This window comes from Charadrius vociferus, unplaced genomic scaffold, assembly GCF_000708025.1.
Source record: "Charadrius vociferus isolate BGI_N301 unplaced genomic scaffold, ASM70802v2 scaffold14, whole genome shotgun sequence".
In the NCBI taxonomy this organism is placed as follows: Eukaryota; Metazoa; Chordata; class Aves; order Charadriiformes; family Charadriidae; genus Charadrius; species Charadrius vociferus.
The window spans coordinates 4525870-4552416 of record NW_009648876.1 but is presented as its reverse complement, the minus strand read 5'-3'; the positions used below and the strand labels follow the sequence as shown (position 1 = coordinate 4552416).

Genomic DNA, 26547 nt, shown 5'->3' with positions numbered 1-26547 from the left:
AAGAGCTTTGACAGGAGGGCAGAACGCATGAGCTCTCTGTGCTGTGTTTTCACGTACAATGCAGCATCTCCATGTAAAGTTCTGCCAGAAATAACTAACCCTTTAGGTTTAGGATTGAGCAGATTATGAGTCCGTATTCCATTACGCAGAATGTGCTCCAGGAATGGTTAACTCCAACAGCAAGGAAAGTGGGAAGATGGGCTTGGCTTCTTAAACCTCTCCAACTAGATATTCCAGATTTTATCTGATGGTGCTATCAGGCGTCCTGTCAAGTTCCCATGCCTTCCCGACCTACTGTGTGTCAGCTGAGTCGTGGAAAGTTTCAGCACGCATACCCCAGAGTGCACGACAATGGGGTATTCCTTGAGGTCTTAGAGGATAAAATGTATTGACTTAAACCTCTTTCTCTGAGAGGTTCCAGCAGATTCTCTGCTATGACATGCCAGGGTATGCGCAGCCGGTCAGCTGACACATTTTCTACTCTGTAAACTGTCATAACTCCACTGTGTGCTTGAACCCAAGAAAGATCACAGGACAGTAATCTGATGGACAGTGTTTATGTAGCTTAGGAGAGATTCAAGATCAAGCACTGATCTGAGTCGTGCGTAGCACAGGCCTGAGGTATGGCTCCCACACCCTAGCTGAGGCCCTAGTCATTTGCCATCTTCTTAGCTCATCTTCAGGAATATTTTTGGGAGAGTGTGTGTGCGTGAGTGTGCATGCAAGCCATCAGAAGGTCTCTGACATTCTGGTGTGGCATTATCATTTTTTTAATTTGTGAGGACAAAAGAGTGTCCAGTCCAGGTTTAACAGTGATGATAAATATAAATGCGGATATCGAATAAATACATGTTGTGATTTGAAAGATATTTTTTTTCTTTTTGTTGAAAGTTATCTTCTATTTAAAAGCCTTTATTGATTTATTCTTAAGCCCTTCAACCAGCAACAATATTCCATTAATGAGAGTGGTACAATCTGTGAAGCACACAAAAAGGAGAAGTAGCACAGTAATGAAGGAGGGTTGGATGGTTCACTATACAAGCAAGGACACACTGGTAAGAAATGTAAAGGAAGAACTGTCTTACTGTACATACTATATAATAGTACAGAATCAAATCCTAAGAGTACTTTGCAAATATACAGCCCCTCGTGTAAGGCTTTTATTTCAGTATTTATGATTCCTAAAGTCCTTACTCTTGTCTTAACTGAGGACTGGCACTGCTTGTAAGAAACAGGAGACAGTTGAAACACACAAAAAATACCTGAGTGTGTCAGTTGCATTATCATAGGCATCCAAATGTGAAGATGTTCTGAAGGAAGTGAAGAACAATATTAGCACCTTAGGGGTTCTGGAAAGTAGCTTTACCTTACAGCTGCAGTCTTCTAGAATCTTACTGCTAAGTGTATTGAGAGTTTTGTAAAATAGATTTAGCGTAGAAAAAAAATTATTTTCATTCCAACCTGCTAAAATAGGAATAACGACTTCAGTATGTGGCTTTCTAAATTGAGCTGGAGTGTTACAACTGATACAAAAAGAAAGTTTAATTATTTTAGCAGCACACCTGTAGCAAATTGTGCTGAATGTAATGCAGATATCAAAGGGACTTTTTACATTTTTAAAATGTGAACAGTTTGAACAGAGCTAGGTTATAACCGAAACAACAGAGGGTGGCCTTATAAATCCTAAACTTAAAGTCTTCATAAAAATCTTGTAATAGCAAATGAATCCTTGTCATTCACAATTCATCTTTTTGAACTTAACAAAAAATTTTGGAAGCGATGCTTTTGAGAAATGAAGATTTTGTTAATTCACTTGCAAATGCTAGAAAGATTTTTCCCTTGTTTTCATTGCAGAGGAAACGACACTACTGGAGACTGGACAGCAAATGCATTACACTTTTTCAAAATGATACTGGAAGCAAGTATTACAAAGTAAGGAATATTTTTCAATCTCTTTTTTTGTACCAGGATAATATAATAACTGAATTGCTGGATTAGGAAATACTTACTAAAAGTATACTAGTAGTATAACTTTGATCTATGTTTGTTTTCATTATTTAAGCTGAATGTGTGTGTTTTGCCTTTCACAAACAAGTCTCAGATCAGAAAGGTGTCAGCTAACAAGAACCTGTAGTGGAAATTGAAGGGTTTTATACAGGGACAATTCAGTACCAGCGACAAATTCTGGAATGAAACTCATCTAACATTCTGTCATTCGTAATACAGAATCTTTCCAAACAATTAGGTATCGTATATATTATTTTCATTCTGTCCTTTAGACCTTATGCGGTGATTTCGATTGTAGAAGATTATTTTAATGCTCATATCCTTTTACCTGAGGCAGTTGAACTCCTTAGGCATGACTGCAATAAGTTTTAATAACAAAGGGTATTTTTTTCATGTGACTTCCTCTCAGGGAAATATGTCAGTGAAATGTACCCTAGGTGTTATTCAAGGGGAAACAATCAAGTTTACACCTTGAAAGGTGGATTTGGAATCTTAATGTTGAATAGATTTATTCTGCAAAAAAAATTATTGCAAATAAATTTTATTAAATAAGGGTTTGATTTTTCTCGTGGATTTCTGCTGATGTATGGATGGTGCTGCTCTTGTCTGATGGCACCTTACTCCTGTCTTTGATAAGTTTAATTAAATAAGTAAAGTTCTACTTGGTCTTGGAAAGAAACATCTAGTATTTTACCATCAACAATCTTCTGAGTCATCGAGTTTCAGGTTACAAGAGCCTTTTTGTTAAGCATGTGGTTAAAAGCAACAGCTAATATCATAAATTATTGAAATAAAGTTCATGCCTTAGTTCTATATGCTGATGATCTTTACACAGAAAATGATACATCTTTTCATTTTAGGAGATCCCATTGTCTGAAATTTTGTCTCTGGAACCTGCAAAAACTTTCACTTTACTGCCTCAAGGAGCCAATCCTCATTGTTTTGAAATAAGCACAGCAAATATAGTCTATTATGTTGGAGAAAACATAGAAATCCTCTCAAGTGTTCCACTGAATAACAGCGTTATCACCAGTGGTATTGGCATCGATGTGGCGCGAGTGTGGGAGATGGCAATACAGCACGCCCTGATGCCCGTCATCCCAAAAGGGGCATCAACTGGGTCAGGACCCAGCCTACACAGTAAGTTTCTTCATTTCCTCCATTTCAGATAAGTGAGGTCATATCACAAATGACATTGCTCAATCTTCTGCACACATTGAAAGGAAGTATTGCACAGCCAGTAAAGGCTATTCTGTCATGGCTTATCGCCTGTCTTCATATTAGTTTCTCATCCATGTGTTTCCAGTTTATACTGGGACGTCTGTATTAATATAAAAGATGCAGATTTGTTAGCGAGCAAATAGTTGTTCCGTTTGTAAGGCATGTCATCCACATTTGTGTTCCTGACATGAGTAATGGCCTCCTTGTGCAGAGGCATGAAGTTTTCTGAGCTCCAGTTGGGAATTGATAGATTGTTCCCATCATGACTGTAATTTAGGTTTCCAGCTGTCTGCAGAAGCAGCCCTTCACTCTTTAGGTCACAGCAGCATAGATGGCATCCTCCCTTTCATCACATTTGACTGTACAACTGCCGCAAACATTGTCCCATGCTGAGACTCAGTGAGCTCAAGTGTGAAGAAGAGCTGTTATAAGCACAACAGGGCATGGATGTTACACAGGACCAAAAGGGCTGAATATATCTTTGCCTTGAATTTATGTACCTTTGGGTAATTCTCTAGCAAAGATGACAGCTTGTGTAAGCCTCCTTTAAATCTAGCTCAGGTACTGATAATGAAATAGCAAAGTAGCAATTCCCCACTACTGGGCATATGCTGCTGTGATTGCTCTGCTACTTGTACTCAGCCTAGTTAGTGTAAGGCAAATTTGGGTATGTCTGCACAATTTCGATTAGACCTTTTGTTGTAATGTACACACGCTTTAGCACTTGACATCTGGATGCTATTAATGCAGTGCGAAATGCTAATAAGACCCCAAGCCCTTCAGAAACCCAGTGATACAACAGGCTGTGGCATTACATCTCCAGGCACAACAGCTCACATATCAGATTAGATCAGCTCTGTCCTTTGCTTTCTCGACTGGGTTCCTGCATAAAATAGTGTCGAATTCTGGATGTCATTTCGATCAGGCTAGTTGCCTAGTGCCCCTGGTTTGAGCCCAGCATAGCTAAACAAATCATCTAAAATGCCAGACTCGGAATGACAGCTGTCTTTCCTCTTGGGAAGTTGGAAAATTTTCTTTACAAGTTAATAGTTATCTGTGGGGGTTTTGTGCGAAAATTAAGGTCATCCGAGACCTTTAGAACAAACTCCTGTGGGGACTGAGGTTGACAGCAACCTTCTGTCTTCTGTTCAAAGTCTTTTTCTGTGTCTTTTTTCACGTGAACACACAGCAGCACATACATTTGAAAACAAATTGGCAAAGATAAAAAGCCTCTATGTAACTGAAACATTCCATTCCAAAAACAGTTTATTCCTAAGGAAAGGAATAAACTAAGTCACATGGGGCAGAAGTTACTCATGCTACTTAATGCAACTAGGAAAGGTGCTGATGGGCAGTAGTGAGTGTCTTCAGAGTGTAATACAGGTGTCATAGTAGGGAACGCTGGCTTTGATGAGGCTGAAAGCCATCTAATTAAGAAATTCTAGGCAGAGGTAGGATACAGAGGTGCCAATGCTCCAAAGAACCAGTCTTTCCTCACAAAAATGATGTCTTTATGTGATACAGTAAGCAGTAGACATATTCTCAAGTTTTATTGAACCCCTCAATAGATTTACAGTTCAGAATGCTTATGGTAACATCCTAAGCTCTGGATTTGTAGAGGTTGGATCTGATATTTGTTGTATTAAAGCACAAGTGGGTTTTTATTTCCATTATGTGTTTTAATAATGTCTCTTAAGCCAGTTGAAATGTGTATTACTTTTAACAGTACACGTACCAATTTGAATATGTATTGATGTGAATAGCATCAAATACATTGTAGATGACACTATGAAAAATTACTAAATCCGCTAAATAAAAGCAGTTTACCCTTGTTGCAGTTATGTTATTTGCATGAGCTATAAAGCCCTAAAAAAGAAAGCACAAAAAGCAAGAATAAGATTAAAAATGGGAATTAGAAGATTCCACTATTAAAAAATTAATAATGAAATGTATTCTGTTCTTTACCATACACTGCAAAACTTGTTCAAGTCACGTATTTGTGGGCTGGTGTAATTTTATATTGGCTGTGAGATGAACAAGCTGACCTAATTGGTCCAATTTCTAGAGCTGTCAGTAGATATTGATGTAATGTACATGTCATTTCCTATTACCACATGTTTGAACTAAAAGCACAGCAATCTAAAGTATATTTTACTTTCTTCCCCAGGGGATATATCCATCAGTATTTCTGTGTCAAACTGCCAAGTTCAAGAAAATGTGGTGAGTGTTCTCTGGATGCTGGTGCTAGACGTACTATGATTAAGCTTGCGAAGTCATTGATCTGTTTTGCAAAGAGCAATGTTGGAGAGGAGTTCCCATCAGCCATTTTTTGCTTACTTTGTAGAAATTAACAATTAGCTTTGCTGACTTCTGAGAAAAATTGTCTTCATGGCACCCTGTCTTGAGACACAAGAATTACATATTGGATATTTCTCTTAACACAGAATTTTACTCCGTATCCTTGCAGGATGTTAATTACCAAAAGGAAAAGTGAGGTCTAGAAGTTATTAGTTCATGGAGTTTCTGTCAGCTGAACTTTGTAAAGCTAATCACAATCCTTGATAAATATACTCTTTCCTGTCGTCCCAGAGATCAGATATTCTCTGTTGTACAGAGATGGAGCTCTATCCGAAGGAAGAGTTACACATGTTGCTACACATATATAAAGAATTCTGGGTTTCTTTTGTCTAGGACTGTTAGACTCAGGACACGTGGTCAGGGCAAACAGCCACACTGCTGATTTTCTGTCTCAGGGGCAGAGGAAATAAACAGGACTGCCTGCAGTCGAGTGCAGCTTTGGAACGGCTCTGGTATTTGCCAGAAAAAATGCTAGGAAAGGTTGTGTCCGTTCGGTTCCTAATAAAAAGCAAGACAGCCTTTATTATCAGCTCCTTGGCATTCTTTTACTCTTTGTTGTATCTGCTGCTTGTTAAATATCAGGAAAATGAACGCAAGCTCCAAGATTTGAGGTTGTGCTTTAGCCTGTCTTTAGGCACTAAGAAATAGTGGGATGTGAGACTCCCTCTCTGGCACGGGTGGAATATTTTGCCCCTCTCAGTGGACAAACACAAACAGCCAAACCCCAAAACTGCTGATACTCACAAAGTTTTCTATAAACTAAGCAACCACTTCCATTTCCGTGGCTGACATGAGCTGCTGTAGGAACTTTTGCAAGAACATTTTAAATTCATAATTTCTCCCTTTTCGTAAAAACCAGCAGCAATTCCTAGATCTGGGATCCTGGGACATCTGGGCAGAACGGTGCTGACAAGACCCTCTTTATTTCCATATGTATGTTCATCTTCAAATTTCACAAAGATAAAATGTAATGTGCACTGGGGGCTACTTGCCTGGGAGATGGCAGCAGCTGAAACCTGTTGAAGATGCAGCAGCTTTTACAGCAATTGCAGTTAACACGGCTTTTAAGAAAACTTGCATGAATGTTTTGGCAGATAATATATTTTGAAATGTACTGTAGTAAATGTGTACTACTTCCCATTGGAAAAAGCAAATGACAAACAAATTTTGTTTCTGTATCTCAGAGCTTAATATTTGTTGTGTTTATATAAACAGGATATTAGCACTGTATATCAAATCTTCCCAGACGAGGTGTTGGGGTCAGGACAGTTTGGAATTGTTTATGGAGGTAAGGCTTTAGTGTGCTCTACACTTATGCTTAAGATAGAAAACTTCTTGAATGGTGAAAGTATTTGGACTCTGAAATGTTTTGTTACAGAAATTAGCTGCCTATTGTTTTATATAAGCAATATTCATTAAACAGTGAAACTGGGTTTTGTTGACAAAGTCATTTTGTAATTTCAAGTTTTCTACCCAGTAGTGGGTCAGTGTGTGTTAACAGCTTCACGTTCTCTGTAAGTTCTGGTAAAGAAACCCCTGAAGTGCAGAAAACTTCTTTTTGAGAACTATAATTGAAGAAGGAAAAAAGAATTTATACTTTCTTCTTCCTGCATTTTTTCTTTGCATGTTTTTGTGAACTTTTTTCCTTTGTTTTTCGGTAGTTTGATAGAATTGTTTCTTCATTTTTATTTTCTTATTTTTCCTCTTTTTCCTCCTTTTTTCAGCAGTTTTTTTCGGGTGTATTTAGGTACAGCTGTTGTTTGAGGCAGTGTGAAGTGAGAACTAACTACAAATTTCTCACTGAAGTATATTTGTAAGTCTGATAAACCTGGGACATGCACTCACATGCCTAAAGGCAATCACCTATTTCATTATTTGCTAGTCTGGAAGTACTGTTGAAGGACTAAGCCTACAATCTGCCAATGCAGACAGTGCAGCTGAAGTATATGAACAAGCATATATATATATATCTCAGAAAGTTAACTTTCTATCTATATTCTTGAAATGCAGAGCTGACTTTCTCACGTGTATGTTTCTTACACGTTTAAACAGCTTTGTCAGATGATAATGAGAAAAGTTCACTTGTCAAAAAATAGGAAGAAGGGAAATGACAGAAAACTTGTAATGACTTACGTGACAATTTGCTGCAAACCCGCTCTGAGAATTACTTGATTGTGGTCATTTGTACAATCCAGTGAAAGTGGAACATTTTTCAGAATTATTGATGTTAATTGATAGAGACCTTTTGTTTTATTAATGCAGGAAAACATCGTAAAACAGGAAGAGATGTTGCCATTAAAATAATTGACAAACTAAGGTTTCCAACTAAACAGGAAAGTCAACTTCGTAACGAAGTTGCAATTTTACAGGTATTTTTCTATTCGTTTTACTGTATTAACTCCATTTATACATTACTATCAATATCAGATAATATGATAATTATTTTAATTGATAATCACTACCATTTTGCAAAAATACTAGTATTTTTGCTGCTTAATCTGCATAAATAGCCAAGACCAAATGTATTGGGAAAGTAATGTTAGGAACTATAGTTTATGCAGTATTAACCACCAGGCATGACAAGGAAAATGTGTGTTTGTTAAAATGATTTGAAGTTCACCCATTCTCCTATACTGTCCCTAGAAATTTCATGCCTGTTGCCTACAGATTAGACACACAGTTTTAATTATGAAAGAGTGAAATGTTGTCTGGTTGAGGAGGGTGTGAAGACTGGCTATGTAATAATGAAACCTACTAATCATGTTGGGAAATCTATGTTATTCAAGTGCTGTATTTATCTTTAATAGAATCTTCATCATCCTGGAGTTGTAAATCTGGAGTGTATGTTTGAGACACCGGAAAGAGGGTTTGTTGTTATGGAAAAACTCCATGGAGACATGCTGGAGATGATCTTATCAAGTGAAAAGGGCAGGTTGCCAGAGAGAATAACAAAGTTTTTAATTACTCAGGTAAGAAATTAAATATAGACCTAGAAGGAGATTTGAGGTCAATTATTATCGGTGTTTATCTTTTGCTTTTGGCATAATTTACCTGTCTGATTTATGAAAGCCTGAATTGTACTATCAGGGATGGTACAGACAGCTTTGTGTACATTATCTGGTAGGTAGTAAACCATTAAGAGGACCTAGAGCTAAACACATGTACAGCTGTCTGGCTGATGAATGGAAGGGCCATCGAGCTACAGTTTCTCATATGCTTGGAGAATTAAGCACAAGAAAGGGACGCAAAGCACTAACAGCAAACTGGTGAAGACCTACGCAAAGAAATTTGAGCCTCTTGAACAGCCCGATACGTAACCACTGCAGCTCGTGCTATGCACTTTTGCGCGTATTCTCCGTGCTAAGATTGGATCTCAGCACTACCTCTGATTAAGTTAGGCTGGTTTCCTGTATGACTTCTGTTAACAATGTGATCTGGGTTGGGTTTTTTCTGTTCTTCCTGTTGTCATATTATCGTATTGCTTCTGCGGCTGCCCGTAATACTGGTTTAAATTTAGATACGCAGTTGAGTAGCGAGCCACCTCGGAGGCAGAGCGGTCTGTGTTTCAGCAGTCAGGGAGAAGAAAGGAGCAGGAACAACAGTGTTACGGTGGAAGTTTATTATTCAGGTTAGACTGTCGTAGGTTCCCTAGTTTTCATGCTTTCATGGGTGAAAATGCCACCAGCTTCAGAATTTGGTTTCTTGCCTTCCCAGGATCATTCAGCCTCCTTGCCATTCCCTGCTCTAATACAGTGGGAAATTCTGCCAGCCCCTGACCAGACACAAGGAAAGGAGTTAAAGCCACAGAATAGGATTAAAAATTCTGCTGCACATGTTCTTTTGTGAGGATTGGAATAAAAATATATGCAAAGCTCTCTGTGCTTCCTGTCTTGAAGAAAATGTTTAAAATGGATCACATAATATTTCTGTTATTTTTTCTGAGTGGATTTAGATCTGGAAGGTGATTTTGCAAATGTTCCTGCATCCAGAGATTTCACCCCAAAAAATAATGTAAACAAGTACTTAGAGCCCATTTTTTAAAAAAAAATGTTTAGAATGTGAAGTCTTTGGAGGGGGAAAAATCATATTCCATACAGTGAAACATCAAAAAAACTTGAGGCACAGAAAGTAGTTGACATTTTTGCCTTTTGGTTTTTGGTTTTTTTCCCATTGTAGGCATTGTTTTAAAAGGTACATTCTTGTTGGGTTGTTTCTCTCTACACCGGTCCTGGATTCTCTGATAACTGATATTGTCCAAATGATGTAAAACCAAAAAAAAAAATTACAACATTCAAAACTGAATTTGTTTCTGATTTCTTTCTTCACAGATCCTTGTTGCTTTAAGACATCTTCATTTCAAAAATATTGTTCATTGTGACCTCAAACCAGAAAATGTGTTACTGGCATCAGCTGATCCTTTCCCACAGGCAAGTAGAAAATGTCCATTCTTAAGATAAATTGTTCAAATGAGTAAGTGTTAGCAGTCATTATTTTACGAACAAACAAAAAGCGACTAGCGACCTCTCTGTATCCTCCAGGAACTACACAGAATTTTTATATGAAAAAACTGATCACCTAATCAAAAACTTTCCAAAAAAGACATGTTTGAAAATCCTTGCGTTTTGTCATTTGCCTAAAGTATTCAACTAGAGTTTCAAGTGTGACAAAACTACTCATGTGCTTGTTTCTAATTTGCTCACCGTTACAGCACAAATTACCTATCTGATTGATTTGGTCCAGAGAAGGGACAATTTGTAAGCAGTCACCAGAAAGTTATTTTTCTGAAAGTTAGGGCAGAGCTCATGAAGAACAAGAGCTGTTTCTTTAATTTTATGCATTTAAATGCCAGGTACATTGCAGGCTATTTAAATATACTTTCTGGCTCATTGTTGTATTTCTTATTAAAAGGTATTTGTAGCAGCTTCTGTTAGCTTTGATCTGCAGAGTTCAACTATAATCTCCTCCAACTGCCCATATTCAAAAGGAGCACTATTGGCAATTTCTGAATAATGCCAGTATCAATAATTGGAAAGGAAAGATCTATACTGAGACGTTAAGTGAAAATTTTTAAGCAGCTAAATCTGTCCCTCTGAAGAAGTCAGACAAGGCAGTTTGCAGAGAGGCAGCCTGTAACTAGATCCACAATAAAATGAAAGTGCAAGTCCAAGAACTAAATTTTGTGAACTTGTTTGATTTAGGAAAAAGTGAGAGGTAAAACACTTTTTCTGTTTGCCGTGGTTTTATGCTACAAATGAATTGCCTGGTATTACTACTTTCACCAGGAGCCTGAGCTGTTAGGCCCATCCAAAACTGCATTTCTTTCATTCTAAGTTGCCCTGTGTTACTGGTTTTACCATGGCTTATTTATGGAGTGAAGGAATAGAGGAGATGCAATGGACTGCTCAAACATCTCAGTAGCATAAGGGTATTCCTCTCAAAGAGGAGTTTAACAAAAAGTATCCTTGAAGAAACAGTAGGAGATGCATCTTGCAACCATGGTAAAAGTCCCTCAAGTATGTATTTGATAATAAAAGTCATGTCTGTCTTACTATAGGACTTTTCTTTAAACAGGTAAAACTTTGCGATTTTGGCTTTGCCCGAATCATTGGAGAGAAGTCATTTAGGCGTTCAGTTGTAGGAACGCCAGCCTACCTTGCTCCAGAAGTGCTGAGAAACAAAGGCTATAACCGGTCTCTGGATATGTGGTCTGTGGGTGTCATCATTTATGTAAGCCTCAGTGGTACCTTTCCATTCAATGAAGATGAAGACATACATGACCAAATCCAGAATGCTGCTTTCATGTATCCACCTAATCCATGGAAAGAAATTTCTCATGAAGGTAATATCTGTTTGTGGCTGTTTTTATATAAATGCTAAAAAAGAGTAGTTTTATTTTGCTCTTTTTTTTTCCCCTGTACGTACCAGTGGAAAGAACCACAAAGGTTTGAAATTTCAAGGTACCATAATGTACCATCGTGTAAAGTCTCTGTTTTGTGCTATCAGCTGCTTTAGAGATTTCCTGCAGAGCCATGTACAGACTGCATATGGTGTAATCCTCTTGCGTGGGATCTCTCCGGGAGGTGTTGAAGGAGGCACATAGCCACTAACAGATTGGGTTGCTATAGAATCTTGTGGGGAACCTCAGCTGCTGGAACTGGTGTTGCTTATGTTTAGTTCTGTACCTGTTCTTTCAGCTCTAGTACCTCTGCAGTCTTTTCTCATTCTACTCGTGCCAATACTTTAGTTTCTATTCAGTAGGATGCTGTACCCTGATAGTCTTCCTGTGGAGAAGATAAAAAAGATACTGAACAATTTCAAGCGGATGAGCTTTCAAGAACAGTGAGAAAGTGTCATAGAAGAGGCTTTCTGGAGGTGGGAGAAGGCTTGGAGATAATCAGTGAGGCTTTTGAAACTTGGATTCTAGTCAATTACATAAAAGATTTTTGATAGTAAAAGAATAATGTGAATAATTCACTATGAACATCTTCAAAGAAGGTAAATGAATTCTATTAAACATGTCTCTGAAAACAACTATGTAGGGCGTTTAACAAAAATATCAGTTCTGGTTTTGCCAACATTTCTCATACATAACAAACATATTCAGGCAGCTTTATTTTCTTTGGGATTTTTTTTTTAATCATTATGTCCTCAACTTTTTGCCAGATTGCTTCATAAGTCTTAAAGTAAAGGAAAAATCGTAAACATCAGATTCTTATCTTTTTTTTCTGAACTGTAATATGTGCCAAATTGAATTAAAATGTTAGCATTTACAATTTCCATTATTTACAGTGCAGTTTTTTTGGGTTTCAGGTAACATGTTTAACGTATATGTTAATGGTAGCTTAGAGAAGTGTGCCTACTGCTCACTATAATATGTATTACAGCCATGTGAGACTCTCAGCTGAAAAGTGCTTTGAGAGCATCGTCTGTTGTTTTATCTCGGCGGCAGATGAAGTTTAATGAGATCCATTGGGGGTTGGGGGGGGTGGAAAGCAGCTATAAATCTGCACAATTACACACTGAAGTCCTCCTGAACCTCCACACACTTCTGATATGTAAGCTGACAGAATCTGTTGGCAGCAATGCTTTATCTGGCGCTAGAGATAAGCAAGCAGCAATCAACACAGAAGAGGCTGCAAGAAATTGTCTCCCACAAGTTTCTACTGTGGTAGACAGAAGATCAATTTCTACATTCAGAGGTGAAGATTCGGTAGAGCACCTACAGAAAACTCACCTACTGGGGTGTTATCTCTCCTTTCATAGAATCAGAGCCTTCATTAAGAATTGATGGATAACAGGCTGCAAGCATGCAGAAGGGTGGGAAAGAACACACTTAAACAAATTACTAAGTTAAAATCTGCTTTTACATTGTGATTTTATTATACGTTCTGAATTCCTAGCTGATGAGCCACTCTGTTGTGCTAAACAATAACTTGGAAACAGTCTGAACAGATCCGTTGTGTTTAGCACAGGGAGTTGGAGTCTAGATCTCTGTCCAAGTATTACTTGATAACGCTGACTTATAGAGCTCAACATTGAACTCAAACTCCAGATTAGCTAGAGGAGATAAAGGAACGGTTTTCTCATGTCAGCTACTCTGGTCCACACTCCTGCACAGGTCAAAAAGAGGGCAGGTGCATGGGCCTTGTACACCTGCTGGCCCCATCCAGTTTGCGTTATCTGTGACCGTATAGCATGGTTAAAATGCAAACCTGTACCCAGTGTCCTAACACATCTAATCTGGATTACAATTCTGAAATTTATGTTTCAGAATTGTAAGTGATGCTATCAATCGTTGAAGCATTTGGGGGGGAAACACAGGTGATTATTTAAAGATTTCGTGAAGTTGCTTACTCAACATTGCAAATAAAAATTATTTCATAGAATCATAGAATGGTTTGGGTTGGAAGAGACCTTATAGATCATTTAGTTCCATCCCCCCACCATGGGCAGGGACACCTCCCACTAGACCAGGTTGCTCCAAGCTCCATCCAACCTGGCCTTGAACTCTTCCAGGGAGGGGGCCTCCACAACTTCTCTGGGCAACCTGTTCCAGTGTCTCACCACCCTCACACTAAAGAATTTCTTCCTAATACCTAATCTAAATCTGCCCTCTTCCAGTTTAAAACCATTTACCCCTCGTCCTGTCACTACACTCCCTGATAAAGAGTCCTTCTCCGCCTTTTACTATAGGCCTCCTTTAAGTACTGAAAGACTGTTACAAGGTCTCCCTGGAGTCTTCTCTTCTCCAGGCTGAACAATCCCAGCTCTCTCAGCCTGTCTTCATAGGAGAGGTGCTCCAGCCCTCTGATCATCTTCGTGGCCCTCCTCTGGACTCGCTCCAACAGGTCTTCCTCTGTTGGGGGCTCCAGAGCTGGATGCAGTACTCCAGGAGTGGTCTTAAGAGAGCAGAGTAGAAGGACAGAATCACCTCCCTCGACCTGCTGGCCATGCTTCTTTTGATGCAGTCCAGGATGCAGTTGGCTTTCTGGGCTGCAAGTGCATGTTGCTGGCTCCTGTTGAGCTTCTCATCAGCGAACACCCCTAAGCTTCTCCACAGGGCTGCTCTCAATCCATTCTGCACCCAGCCTGTATTTGTGCTTGTGATTGCCCTGAACCACCTGTAGGACCTTGCACTTGGCCTTGTTGAACTTCATGAGGCTCGCATGGGCCCAGCTCTCTCAAGCCTGTCCAGGTCCCTCTAGATGACATCCCTTCCCTCCAGCGTGTTGACCGTTACACACAGCTTGGTGTCGTCGGCAAACTTGCTGAGGGTGCACTCAATCCCAACATCCATGTTGCCAACAAAGATGTTAAACAGTACCGGTCCCAGTACCGACCCCTGAGGAATGCCACTCACCGCTGGTCTCCACTTCTCCACTTCATCGAGTCATTTGTGTAATTAAGTGTGAACTTTGGTAACATGAAGCTCATTTCAAGCTAAAATACACTCACTGGGGCTCATAAATTTCTCTGCACTAAATGCTATAAATCCAAAAATTCAGACAGAGAATCATTTTCAATCCCAACAGGTTAAGCTAATGAATGGGGTATTTGCCTGCCATACCTTTTCCATTATTCTTTTTGCCAGTTATTATTAATCATTGAAGATTTTTCAGCAGAAGTTTTAACATACATGACTACGATTACTTTTTTTAACTATTTCCTGGAATTTGTATCATAGCAATAATTCTCTCAAGTGGACATTAGTTGTCATCAACTAGTTCTTCCACTCAAGCTTATGAGGGAGTTACATCACAGTGGTGAATGTAATCCTGCAGCAAAATCCGGCAAGGTCTTTATAAATAAGCGTTGATCAGCCTATCTCTTTCAAGCTGGTATGATTTGAAATTGCTGTTTGTCTTAAAGGATCTACATGGGTGTTTTCTTGCAAGAGGCATTATTCTTTGTTTTAAATTTAAAACAAAATTATTTAAGCTATATTTTTACTTGTAAGAAAGAAAAAAACCTTGAAGATCCAGCAGTTAGTCCAATTTACTTACTGACATTTAAAAACTTGTGCAAATACTTAAGAGAAGTTTAACACATAACAAACAACTGCAGTCTTCACAGAAGGCTTCAACCAAAATTTTGCTACACTGATAAAGCATTAAAAAATTGAAAGCAAAATTGATTAGACAAGTATTATTGTCACAGATAAAGAAATGCAAAGTAAATATTATCTTTAACGCAGGTAAGAAATATCTTCTTAAAGTGTTTTGCAGTGTGAATTTGAAAAACGGGAGCCGTTTGTCAAAAGGTTACCATAAGTAAAAATAATGTAAATATTCTTTCTTTCTCCATTACTTACTCCATTCTTCTCTTATGTCCAAAAGACAGTGCTGGGTTCAAGCACTTTTCAACAACGGACTCTGTGAATTGTACATTACAGGTAGATTTTAAAAGTGATACCTTTATCCAGAGACTATATTACATGCCTCAGTAATAGCAGACAGAAACTGAGCATTCAGTGAGCTTAGGAGAGCTCAGCTACCATCTAAGAGTATTAATATTAACTCTGATTTATGCATGCCAATAAAAACGCTTAGGTTCTCTGATCATATAAAATGCAATGTGCGTGACTGTTTCTTCTGTTTTTACTGTCGAAATATGTCAGTACTGGTTGCTATGAATGTTCATAATATGATAATCCTAGAAACACTGTTGTAGAACAGTGAGAAGTAGTAGAAGGAATTACATACCAAGTTGAGCTAAAAACAACAACAAAAAACGTTTATTCAAACCTATTGCTGTCTATATTGACAATACCGCTTGATGCAAGTGATGGCAGATAACATAGATACCCTAAAACAATAGATAGGGGGCTTTACTTCCCAACTGTACCAGGTTAGGATCACAAACATACACAGCTGGTACACCTGAGCTAGTTACTTCTTAAACTGCAGCAACTCATTTGCTTGAAATTCTGTGTATGTATTTGCAGTGGAACCGTACATGTTTCAAAAGTTGTGGGTTTTTTACCTTGTTATGCAATTTTCAGTTTAGATTAAGGAAAGTGAGCATCAGCCAAGTGCATTGCCGGTATCTGTAAAACAGCTTTATTAAAGGGCATATAATTTGTTGTAAAATGGCTAATGAAAGTAGTGTTAGAAATTTTTGCATGCCTTTTACAAAAATCAACACTGAGGAAAGCAGAACAGCGCTCAACCTTTTTTTTTTTCTTGCTTATGACTATTACTCTTGTTCAAAGAGCCAAATTGGATGTAAAATTTCTTGCAACTGTAGTTATTTCAGTACTCGTTTCAGACCATTACCCGTGTAAAAAGTTTAAGAATAGCTACACTGAGTTGTTGCCATGTTTACTTCTATTTTTATTGTAAAGAGAGAGGAATTAAAAGCTCAGATATTTTACTTTTTAGCAAAATCGCACATTTCTTTGCATTTAATGTATCGTGCACAAATTGGAGTGAATGATGCTGTGTTTATCCCCACTTTGGTTTTAGTGCTCAGTAGATGCTTTGTGTGATATTGCCAAGCAACAGCATGTTAATTTGGGAGCTGGAATGCAGAGGGTAGCAAAACTTTAAAAGGAAAAAAAATATAAAATGAGATAGGTCATATCTAAACATTGTGTCTGGAAAAGCAACAACAGTGGTAAAGTAGCCTAAATGTTCCCATTCTGTGTTCCTTATTCAATTATTGGTATTAAGGTAAAATTCAGTTGGCTTTTAAAATTCTAAACTGCACTGATGAGGCGATAGATTTGTAAGAACACATGACCCATAACAGTTTAAACTGCATGATTATATAAATAATACACTTAAAGTCTAGCAGGTTCAGAATGAAAACATATGGGAAGAAATTGTATTTTGGAGGAAAAGTGTGCCATGAATTTAATAGTGTGTTCTGTATTAGTTTATTTTCTTGAAGATTACTTTTCTGTAGCATTTTCTAGCAATTTTTTAAATAAAAATCTACAGTCACAAGCCAAGAAAGGAGGCAGAATCGATTTGAGGATAGTATTTTTGAGTGCCTAATGTCTTTCAGTCTCTATCAACAGTTCTGTCTGCCACTCGGGAACATGGTCTAGTCTTTTGACTATTACTCTTTTCTCTCTGTAACGTGTCTGTCTGATGTCATAACATCTGGATTAATCTCATCAACTCCTCCTGCTGAGATATTCTAGCTTTTTGTGTAATGCTTTGTCTATCCTCTTGCCCCACTAAAATCTAACTTATACAAACTAAGACTTTTCAATTTTTGTAGCTCTCACAAATGTATTTTTTCCCAGCTGATTATCCATTCAAAATGTTTCTGCGAGCATAATTTCCCAAAACTTAGCCCTCGTGCACAAGAACCCTTTTCTAACTTCACCAAACCCAATTGCTTTACATTTTAAGGTTTTCCAGAGATGGTGTGTGTACACAATTCTGATTTCCACCCACACTAAGCAGTTGCATTTTCCCACCCTTCTCCAATAGCTTCGCTGTTTTGAAAGAATGCTCCCCAAAAACTGAGTTTGTGTTTGTATGCCTAAATAGAATTGTAACACATTACAGTAGAGAGGTAGTTTCTGTGGTAAACTTTGGGTATCTTGTAGAAAACCAGATTTTGTCACAGCCACTCAACATTCCATCGCCCAATCTGCTGTTTCTGTTCTGTCTTCGATGATTGTCAAGCCAACCTACATTTCCAAATTCACTGAATTGCTGTATGATAATTTGACCTGGATTCAGATTTCATTGTGGAATTCTGCTAGATGTTCATACAGAGGAATCTACTTGCAGAATTATTTCCTATTTTCTAGCTTTAAATTTCACATCTGTCAAACATGGAGCCTATTTACAGCAGCATTACTGTTCATTTCCAACTTTGACCTTCCAGTCCACCAAATCTGCATCATCTCAAAAGATTTATTTTGACTTAGCTACAGGTTACACAAAATAAATACTGCTAATTATAAAGACAGAACTCCCTGAATGCTTTTGTCCCTCTGCCTGTAAGTGTATTTTACCTAGTGTGTCTTCACTGTGGTGGCTGTTCTTTTGAACTGCATGGTCTTAAAACGTGCTGTGTCAAGGTTTGTGTTATTCTTGGTGAGTTTTGTTCTGTTGTGGAATTTCCATATATCATTGTATTCACAATTTTTTGTTCATTAGCTACCAACACAGCTACTACCACTAGCCTGATGAGCTGTGTGATGTGCACGCTGTTGATTAGGTGCTTCACATTACTTTGTATTATTTAGTAATTTGTGAAGAAACAAAGTAATTTCTTCCATGTGTTAAATTTGATCATGGTGTGCCTGTTACACTGCTTTTGAGTCAGAAATAAATACCACAGCTGCCTTCAAGCCACTATTTAGTATTTATATAGACTTGTTTCAGCATAATGTGAGTAGAAGCTCCGTTTCACACATTAACGGCCAAGTCACATGAATGAGCATTAAGTATGAGGAGGTCAAATGCATGTTGTAGCTCAAAGATGCTCTCTACCTCAGTAAATGTTTAACTAGCTGTTTAAACTAAGGTCTTAGCTCTACTTACATGTTTGCTAGGATGGATTAGTTCTAGAAAACCTCTCTTTTAGAGGTGCAGCTTATAATTGCCAAGGATTTCTTGAATCTGTGGCTCTGAAAATAATAATCTCTGCCAGCTGAAGATTATTTTTTGCCAAAAATAGCTGCATTTATACTACAGCATTTGTCAACAAAGCTGTATTGACCAGCAATAGGGAAGGGGTTTATGTATATGAAAAAATTTTACCACTAATCAACAGAGCTATATTCAGAAGAATCCAGGGACTAGGAAGTCCTAAGTTTTGCATTAACGGCAGCAGCTGAAATTTTGACAAGTGATGGCTGTAAGAATAGCTAATATTATGGGTGTGCTTTAAAAAAATCTGGACCGAGTATAAATTTATTGTTAATTTAGGACTGCTTTTCTTGATATTCTTAAACTGATTTCTTTTTTGTAAGGTGAAAAGCTAAAATCTGTATGGTCAGACTAAATGAATGGTGGGTTCATAATAGGATTTTGAGATACTTTGTGAACTTTTGTGTTAATGTGTGGGTCAGATCCTAATCGAGTTAAAGCAATCCTTCCTATGAAAACCGTAATTTAATTTAAAAGTCCTTCGTGTATGAAAACTGTTAATTATTTGCTGTACTAATAAACTGCCATAAGCAGTTTAGAAACATGAACCTCCTGACTCTGGAGGTTCTTTCCGGTAAAATGTAACTAAAGAGCAACCTTTCCTAAAATCAAGGGGACACACAGCTTTTTAAAGTTGTATTTGAATCTTCCCATTGGTGATTCTGCTGAGTGATCACCGATCTAAATGTTTATGCTACTGAAGTAGTTGGCTAGTTTATCTCCTTTAACAAAGTCTCCAGCTCCTGGAACTTGATAAACCCTCAGCTTGCTACTATCCTTAAGTCACACAAAGTAAACAGGAGCCCGCAGAAGTGTACCAAAATGTAATCATCAAACTATTAATTATATGATTATTTTTTTTTTAATTTGGAAATTGAGTCAACATGAATGTTACTGTTTGTACGTTCTGTATGAACTGTAGCCAGACCAAACTATGTTAGATAGTGGCTGTCAGGACAGTATCAGGACAGGATGGGTTTTTGTAAGCTGAAACAGAGAGAATAACCAAGATCTTTCATTTCCTTTAAATAGTCCCACAGAACCTGTCAGTGTCTGAACCTCTACAATTTATTTAACACCAGTTAAATTCAGAATTTTCTCATTAACAGACTATTCCAGATCCCTAAGGAGATCCTTTAATCCTTCAGTTCCAGCACTCAGCCTGTCTGTGTTGAACTCCCTAGCTTCTGCTTTCCTTTACACTGTCCTTTTGTTGCCTTGCCAGTACGTGTCACTTGCATCTTGACTTCTGATACTCAGAACTCTTATGCTTGAGAAGTGGCTTTTCTTGGATTGCATGATTTCCTGGTAAAAAATAGCAAATGCTTTTTGCTGTTGAAACTAATGTTTGCTCTCTTTCTCATTTGAAAACTTGATGTACTAAAGCAAATGGAATTGTATCAGATAGTTTGGGCCCTGAGTCTTTATAATCGTCACGTTGCATTTGTGCTTATTTATTGCTAAGAGGCAACGGATATTCAAAACTGTCCTGACAAAAAGAACCCTAGATAAAGAACTAAAAACAAACACCAAAACTTGTTACAGAGACAGCAGTATTCCAGTGGTGAAACAATCAGACTATCTGTGTAAACTGTTCTCAAGAACAAATGATTGCTCAACATTGACAACCTGAACCAGCCTGTGAAGCTGCCTTTCAGTTTTGTCTTAGTTTCCTTCCCTATCTTTTCTTACGTACCTTCTCTTGTGATTATTTCTAGACCAATGCCTTTCTAGTCTGTTCAACAAACCATTGGTCATTTCCCTCAAGCATACAAAGAAATGTGTTATTACATTTAGTATGTCATTGTCCCAAGGGGGGAAAAAGGGGGCAAAGGAGTCTTCATCCTACTGTAACTTGAGGGAGGCTGAATAGCTATGTTTAATTTCATTACTTGTAGCACTCACAGTCATATCTGCTTCCAGTGGGTCAGACAGAAGATGCATAATAGAGACATTATCAATACTTCATGGCAGGAATAATCGGTAGGTACTTGGCAGTTATAGAGGCACATCTTGGGGAAACATGCACTTATATCTCAGCAGTTGGCTGACTGAGATCAGTTCCCAGGACAATAAACTCTTTCATCAAGTTCTTGACCTATTTGCCAAACTGAGATTCATAGTAAATAATGAAAAATTAACTCTGAAGATCATATATACCTGAATACCACTGAAGATAAACAAATGGGAATCCTCTTAGACTCACATTCAGCAGTGGCCTATCTATCAAAAGACAGACTGAAGTCTTACTGTAATTCCACTGAATTTAAAGGTAAGGTGACAGTGTTGCAGAAGATACTGATGTCTGCTGATACCCAGATTTACTGCAGTGGGTAAGAACTATGTTCTCCTCTTCCAAGCATCAGATAGAAACAACGGCCACTACTTTTTCCCAGGTTATATCAGAAGTGGATCTATAACTGAACTGTGGCATATGACTGACTTTCCTGTTTCTTCCTCATAGCTCGAAACTTGAGAACTTCTCTTATCAATAAAGAGGAAAAAGATTAACCCCACAATTTTGGAAAACAAAGGAGTTTTCATAGTGCTGCCATCTGTCAGGAGTAGTCCTATTGGCTGTGCACTGGCTTTCTCATCCCACATCCACTTCACAGACATTTTGAGAGGGAACAAAATGAACATGACTTAGAGAATTTAGCGTGAACCATACTTTACGCTAAAAGAGACTGTAGCTAAAAATCTGTTTGTCCACAACAGAAAAAATAAAATTAGGACCATCTGCCCCAGGAAAAGCATGGCTCAGAACCTCTGGCAATGCCTTCTTTGTCAGAAGTCCCGAGATTTGTTTTATCTCATTCCCACAATTGCTTTGATTTCCAAGATAATATTCAGCACCAGGAAGTCAGGCTACTTTAGTGATAGTCTGCTATTGCTAAGAATAGGTTTGTCTGTCAGACTTACTGCGTACATCCAGATAGGCTGCCATGTACATTCCCATTTTGCTGGACATTGTGCTCTGTGGGCAAATTGGGCCTGGGCAGAGGAAGCCTCTGTTGAAAAAGAAAAACTTTTCCATATTGCTGCACAAAATACAATCTCAGTGGTGTACCAGTTTAAAGAATTCTGTCCCATCTCCTGCGCTTAAACCAGACAAGTTTTAAGTACCTTCAGTACTCACCTGGCAACAAGGTCCGTCTGACATGTTTCAGACCCAATTCCTCTCTCTCATCCCAGAGATTTTTCAAAATGGGTCAGTTGGTGCAGTTCCATGTGCTGGTTGTTGACTCATGGGCCTCTTCCCTTCAGGCACCACAGCACACATACCTATAACCTCGGTGAATCATGGACTCCTTCAAAAACATGGAAATTAAGAAATTTGTAAAGAACCCCTCTCACCTTTATGGAACACAAGACTGCTGAGTAGCAGGTAGAAGCAATGCTCAGTTCAAAAGAATAGTATTGCACAATTTAGTGACTTACAAAACCCGATTCCTCCACTCAGTGCCTGGGAAGGAGCTGCTGTCAGTCATCGAAAAGTCATGCTGAGAGTCTCAGAAAAATCTGTACATACATATATATATATATGCTTACTGTGGTACCTGAAGAACACTGCAGTCCTCACTTACATGAGATTTTTTTTTTTTCACTTGAGCAGGAACTGAGTCAGAACTATCTTCAGCCTTTGCTGTGTGCCTGCAAATGAACACATGGAAGCAGATGATATGCTAGCTAGCAGGCAACCGATTAGTAAAACAGTTGTAATCCCTTTAGGAAGGGTTGCATGGGCACCTTCAGGGACATCGACATTGACTGCAGTTTGTAAAAAGCTGGATAAGGAGGGATAACGTGTGTCTGTCTTTCTGTTTGCATGTCCTAGTTGAAACAAATATATTCAAACTGACTTTTTCCAATATTATTTCTTTTCAGCTATTGATCTCATAAATAATTTGTTGCAAGTGAAAATGAGAAAGCGCTACAGTGTGGACAAAACGTTAAGCCACCCGTGGTTACAGGTATTGCTACAAATTCCATGGTTTTTCCTATGCATTTAGGCTCTAAGTATATAACAAGTTTTCATCTTTAAGCACTGTAGAATCTAAGCAAATCTACAAACCTGAAGATGTTTTCAAACCTTGGGAACCTCATACTTCTTCACCACTTTACCTATACTTTCTCATTTATTTGAAATTAGATTCCAATACTAAACTCTTCCATGTTTTCAGAATATATTACAAAAATATTTTATCTTGTTTGTCCACTGAGAAGATGATATACATACATATAAAAACCCATTAGAGTCATTTGACTTATTATCTCATTGCCTGGAGTTGACCTGATTCACTTATTGAAACTAATCAATCAGCTTTCACTTCACAGTCATCAAAAGAACTAGTGAAGTTGTATGCTTTCCAGGAAGATATATTTGCCACCTGCAGTTGAAATTTTCACTGAAAAACTGAAATGTTGGGAATTTTTGAGATACTAGCAGCCACTGTCTTCTGCTCCTCATATGGTAGTTCTTTTTATCCTGGCAGCTGCCAAATCACTGCAAGTTAAAGACCTAAAACAGCATCAGTGCAGTCAGCAGCCAGGGCGCGTCCCGCCGCCCTCAGGCAGGGAGCAGGGCAGGCTGGGGGCCACCCCAGGCCAGGGCATTCGGCTCCTCCCAGGGCACGGGGACAGGCTGAGGCCAGGCTGGGACATCAGCCCGCAGGATCAACCAAGGGATCCACATTTGCGTCTAAGAAAGTGATCATGGCACAAGCGTGGCACAGATCAGATGAGTAATCCGCAATCCCAAAGAAATCTTTATCCAAACTGAAACCAGTACCTTACAGTTGCAACTGTTTCACAAAGTAAAGGGTGACCTGCTAGTATGGGAGGAAAAGGGCTGCAGCCTCCCACGCCACACCTCGTCTTCCCCAGGGATGTTTCTCCTGGGCTTGCTTTCTTCCTCCTGGATTTCCTGTCTCTCTCCAGTCTTTTCCTCCAAGACTGCTCTTGTCCCTGGCAACCATTGCAGAATGCATTTCTCTGAGCCTTTGGGGACCAGAGAGGTGATCTGGGCTAAGGTCTGCAGCAAGGCTGTCTCATGTGATGGGACAGAGTCCTTCACCTCTCTGTAGCACTTTTAGCACGGTGCAATAGTGAGTGGAGGTGAACTAAGGACAGGCAGTACAGCAGCAGCTCTAGCACCATGGATGAGATGAGTCCTTTTTCCAGAAGAGCTGTGGGCTAAGGAAAGATAACAGTGAGATGTAGAGATGATTTTTGAGACGATGCCTGCATAGGAAGTGGGGCAGGATGTGAGATACTAAGGATGAATGCTTTATTGCATTTACAGTGTGTTGGCTTTGTGGTGGTTTGGGTAGGTGACCAGCGTTGTGTCTTAGGTTGGGACAAGGTGAAGGAGAAAAAGAGAACTGGATACAGAATTGTGAGCAGAGGTTAGTCTGTATGGGGCTAGGATTGACTTTATTACTGCAGCTTCATATATGCTTTGGGTGGGAATAAGAAAAGAAATTATTAAACTTTAGGCAAATCAGAAGCTGCAGAGCATGGTGGTCTAAACAGCATGAGAACCAAACCAGTTTCCAGACTTACTGTTGACTGTCACCAAGGAGTTCCAAAATACCTTGATGTTTAGATGTATATGTCTCTGACCACACCAGTAGTTGCCTAAGTTTGAAAAAGCAAATTTTTTTCTAGCCCAAGCTGAATTCATATCCTGCACCGTTATTCAGAGATGGAGTGACTGTCTTGGTTTCTGATACAGATCATGAGGATGTATGTGTATGATTTAAAGATGTTTCTTCTTCCTTATTCATCTTGTGGCTGGTGTGAGGAATTGTTTTACCACCCGTGCTTCGTTTAGATATTTTGGACATCTGTAGACTATCCATACATTCTGCAAAACAACCTGTAACATCTCCATACTATACTTATGACAGAGTTTAATAAAATTAATTTATCAAACAATCCTCTAGAGGTGAAATCTGTCTCTACAGGCAGTTTTCATATTTATTAATTGTAAGATTTTTCCATTCCAGAACAATAGGGATGCATGACCTTTAGATTGCCAAGTTAATATCACTTTGCATATTATCGGTAGTAGAAGTCAATGTCATTTGTTTTAGGAAATTAAAAACTCATACTGTTACTTTATTTCAGGACTATCAAACCTGGTTAGATTTACGGGAACTGGAATGTAAAATGGGGGAACGTTACATCACCCATGAAAGTGACGACTCCCGATGGGAACTGTATTCAGGAGAACATGGATTGCAGTATCCAGCACACCTTATCAGTCCAAGCGCTAACCATAATGAAAACACCAAGCTAGAAGAAACAGAAATGAAAGCCCTCAGTGAGCGTGTCAGCATCCTTTAAGTTGCATCCCCTATAATCTGTCAAAACACTGTGGAATTAATAAATACATACGGTCAGGTTTAACGTTTGCCTTGCAGAACTGCCATTATTTTCTGTCAGATGGGAACAAAGCTGTTATGCTGTTACACTGTTGATGTATCTGAGTTGCCAAGACAAATCAACAGAAACGTTTTTGTGTGACCAACTGTGTTGTATTTACAAAAGTTCCCAGAAACACTAAACTTGTTATTGTGAATGATTCATGTTGTATTTAATGTATTAAAACCTGTCTCCACGGTGCCTTTGCAAACTAGTGGTTTTCTTACTTGAGCCTCATTTTGGTAAGAGAGAACTTTCCCATGAAGATCTGGGGGGTTTTTGTGCATCGTTAGTATTGTAATTGTAAGCAAACTCTTGAAGAGTAGATTATAACTGCTGTTCTGTGAACAACTTCTCCCGTTTGGATAAAAGCTTTATTTAGTGTCAAAAGATAGAAAAAGCAAAAAATAACGAGTTGCATAGCACTGTACAGTTTCAAATCAGATAACCTGTGTATATGTGTTTGTGTACATAGATACACACAGACACACACACTATAACTTGCTTTTAAGCCTAAATGCCTTAGTATTGTAAACTGCAGCATGTCGGTTGTATTTTCCCTTTTCTTAAAATATTCTTCTCTAATATGAATATTCTCTAATATGTACATTCAGAAGCTAAATGACTTGTTGACTTTGTGTATGTTTTCAATAAAATTCTTGTTAAAATAGGTTCATTTGATTAATCTTTCTGTTTAAAATATCCCTAGAATGGCATCAGAAGTAGGTGGAGTAGATTAGTTAATCATTAAGAAGCCCATGTGGAGGTTGGTAGGAAAATGCCGCCAGATAACCTGCATACCTATGAAACACACTTTGTAAGAACTTACCAGGATGATTTTATATCATAAGTTCAATCAGTTTTGAAACGTACTGATGCAGCAGGGAATTTGAGTACACTGCTTTTGCACTAGTGAAATTAATGGGAATTTATTCTCTAGAGAACTGTGCTGCTGCTGCTTTTCCACTGAGTTCTGTTGAACTGACAAGGTTCCCACCCTCCTTCCCCTGAAAACTTTAAAGATACAAATTTTCATTTCTAACCATTACTTAGTGTTCCAACACTAACCCATTTAGCTTTAACTGTGAGAGAGGTTCAGACTGCACCATAAAACACATACCAGAGTAACTCCATGACAAGCTGTAAATTGCTGTATGCCACAGGCCAGCTCTGAAAAGAACAGTTGATATACAGGTATTGAACCATGATGTTGAAAAAGAAGAGATACATGGGATGAGAAGCAGAACTGTGCAATGATTAGAGTCACGTATGATGAACTTCTACTGATCAAATCTTGGCTTTATGTTACAACCACAAGCTTTTTGTCTGATAAATCCGTTCTTTCCTCAAAGAAGAGCTTTGTCCAGAGGAAGCTTATGCCAGATACACATTACCAGAGCCAGCAAAGTTTTACTTA

At 38.5% G+C, this 26547-nt stretch overlaps 1 protein-coding gene across 2 annotated transcripts in view; it reads left to right on the top strand.

Moving 5' to 3' along the window:
- The window catches only part of PRKD1 (protein kinase D1), a 66860-nt gene extending 41380 nt beyond the window's left edge, over positions 1–25480 (top strand). For both annotated transcript variants that reach the window (XM_009886931.1, XM_009886930.1), the window contains 11 exons: positions 932–1055; positions 1855–1932; positions 2868–3147; positions 5396–5448; positions 6802–6874; positions 7849–7955; positions 8394–8555; positions 9915–10013; positions 11158–11425; positions 22590–22675; positions 24834–25480. In XM_009886931.1, the coding sequence (XP_009885233.1) occupies positions 932–1055; positions 1855–1932; positions 2868–3147; positions 5396–5448; positions 6802–6874; positions 7849–7955; positions 8394–8555; positions 9915–10013; positions 11158–11425; positions 22590–22675; positions 24834–25052 (1549 nt within the window). In that variant the 3' untranslated portion in view covers positions 25053–25480. The remainder of the gene's footprint in view (positions 1–931; positions 1056–1854; positions 1933–2867; positions 3148–5395; positions 5449–6801; positions 6875–7848; positions 7956–8393; positions 8556–9914; positions 10014–11157; positions 11426–22589; positions 22676–24833) is intronic.
- Positions 25481–26547: the final 1067 nt, after the last annotated feature.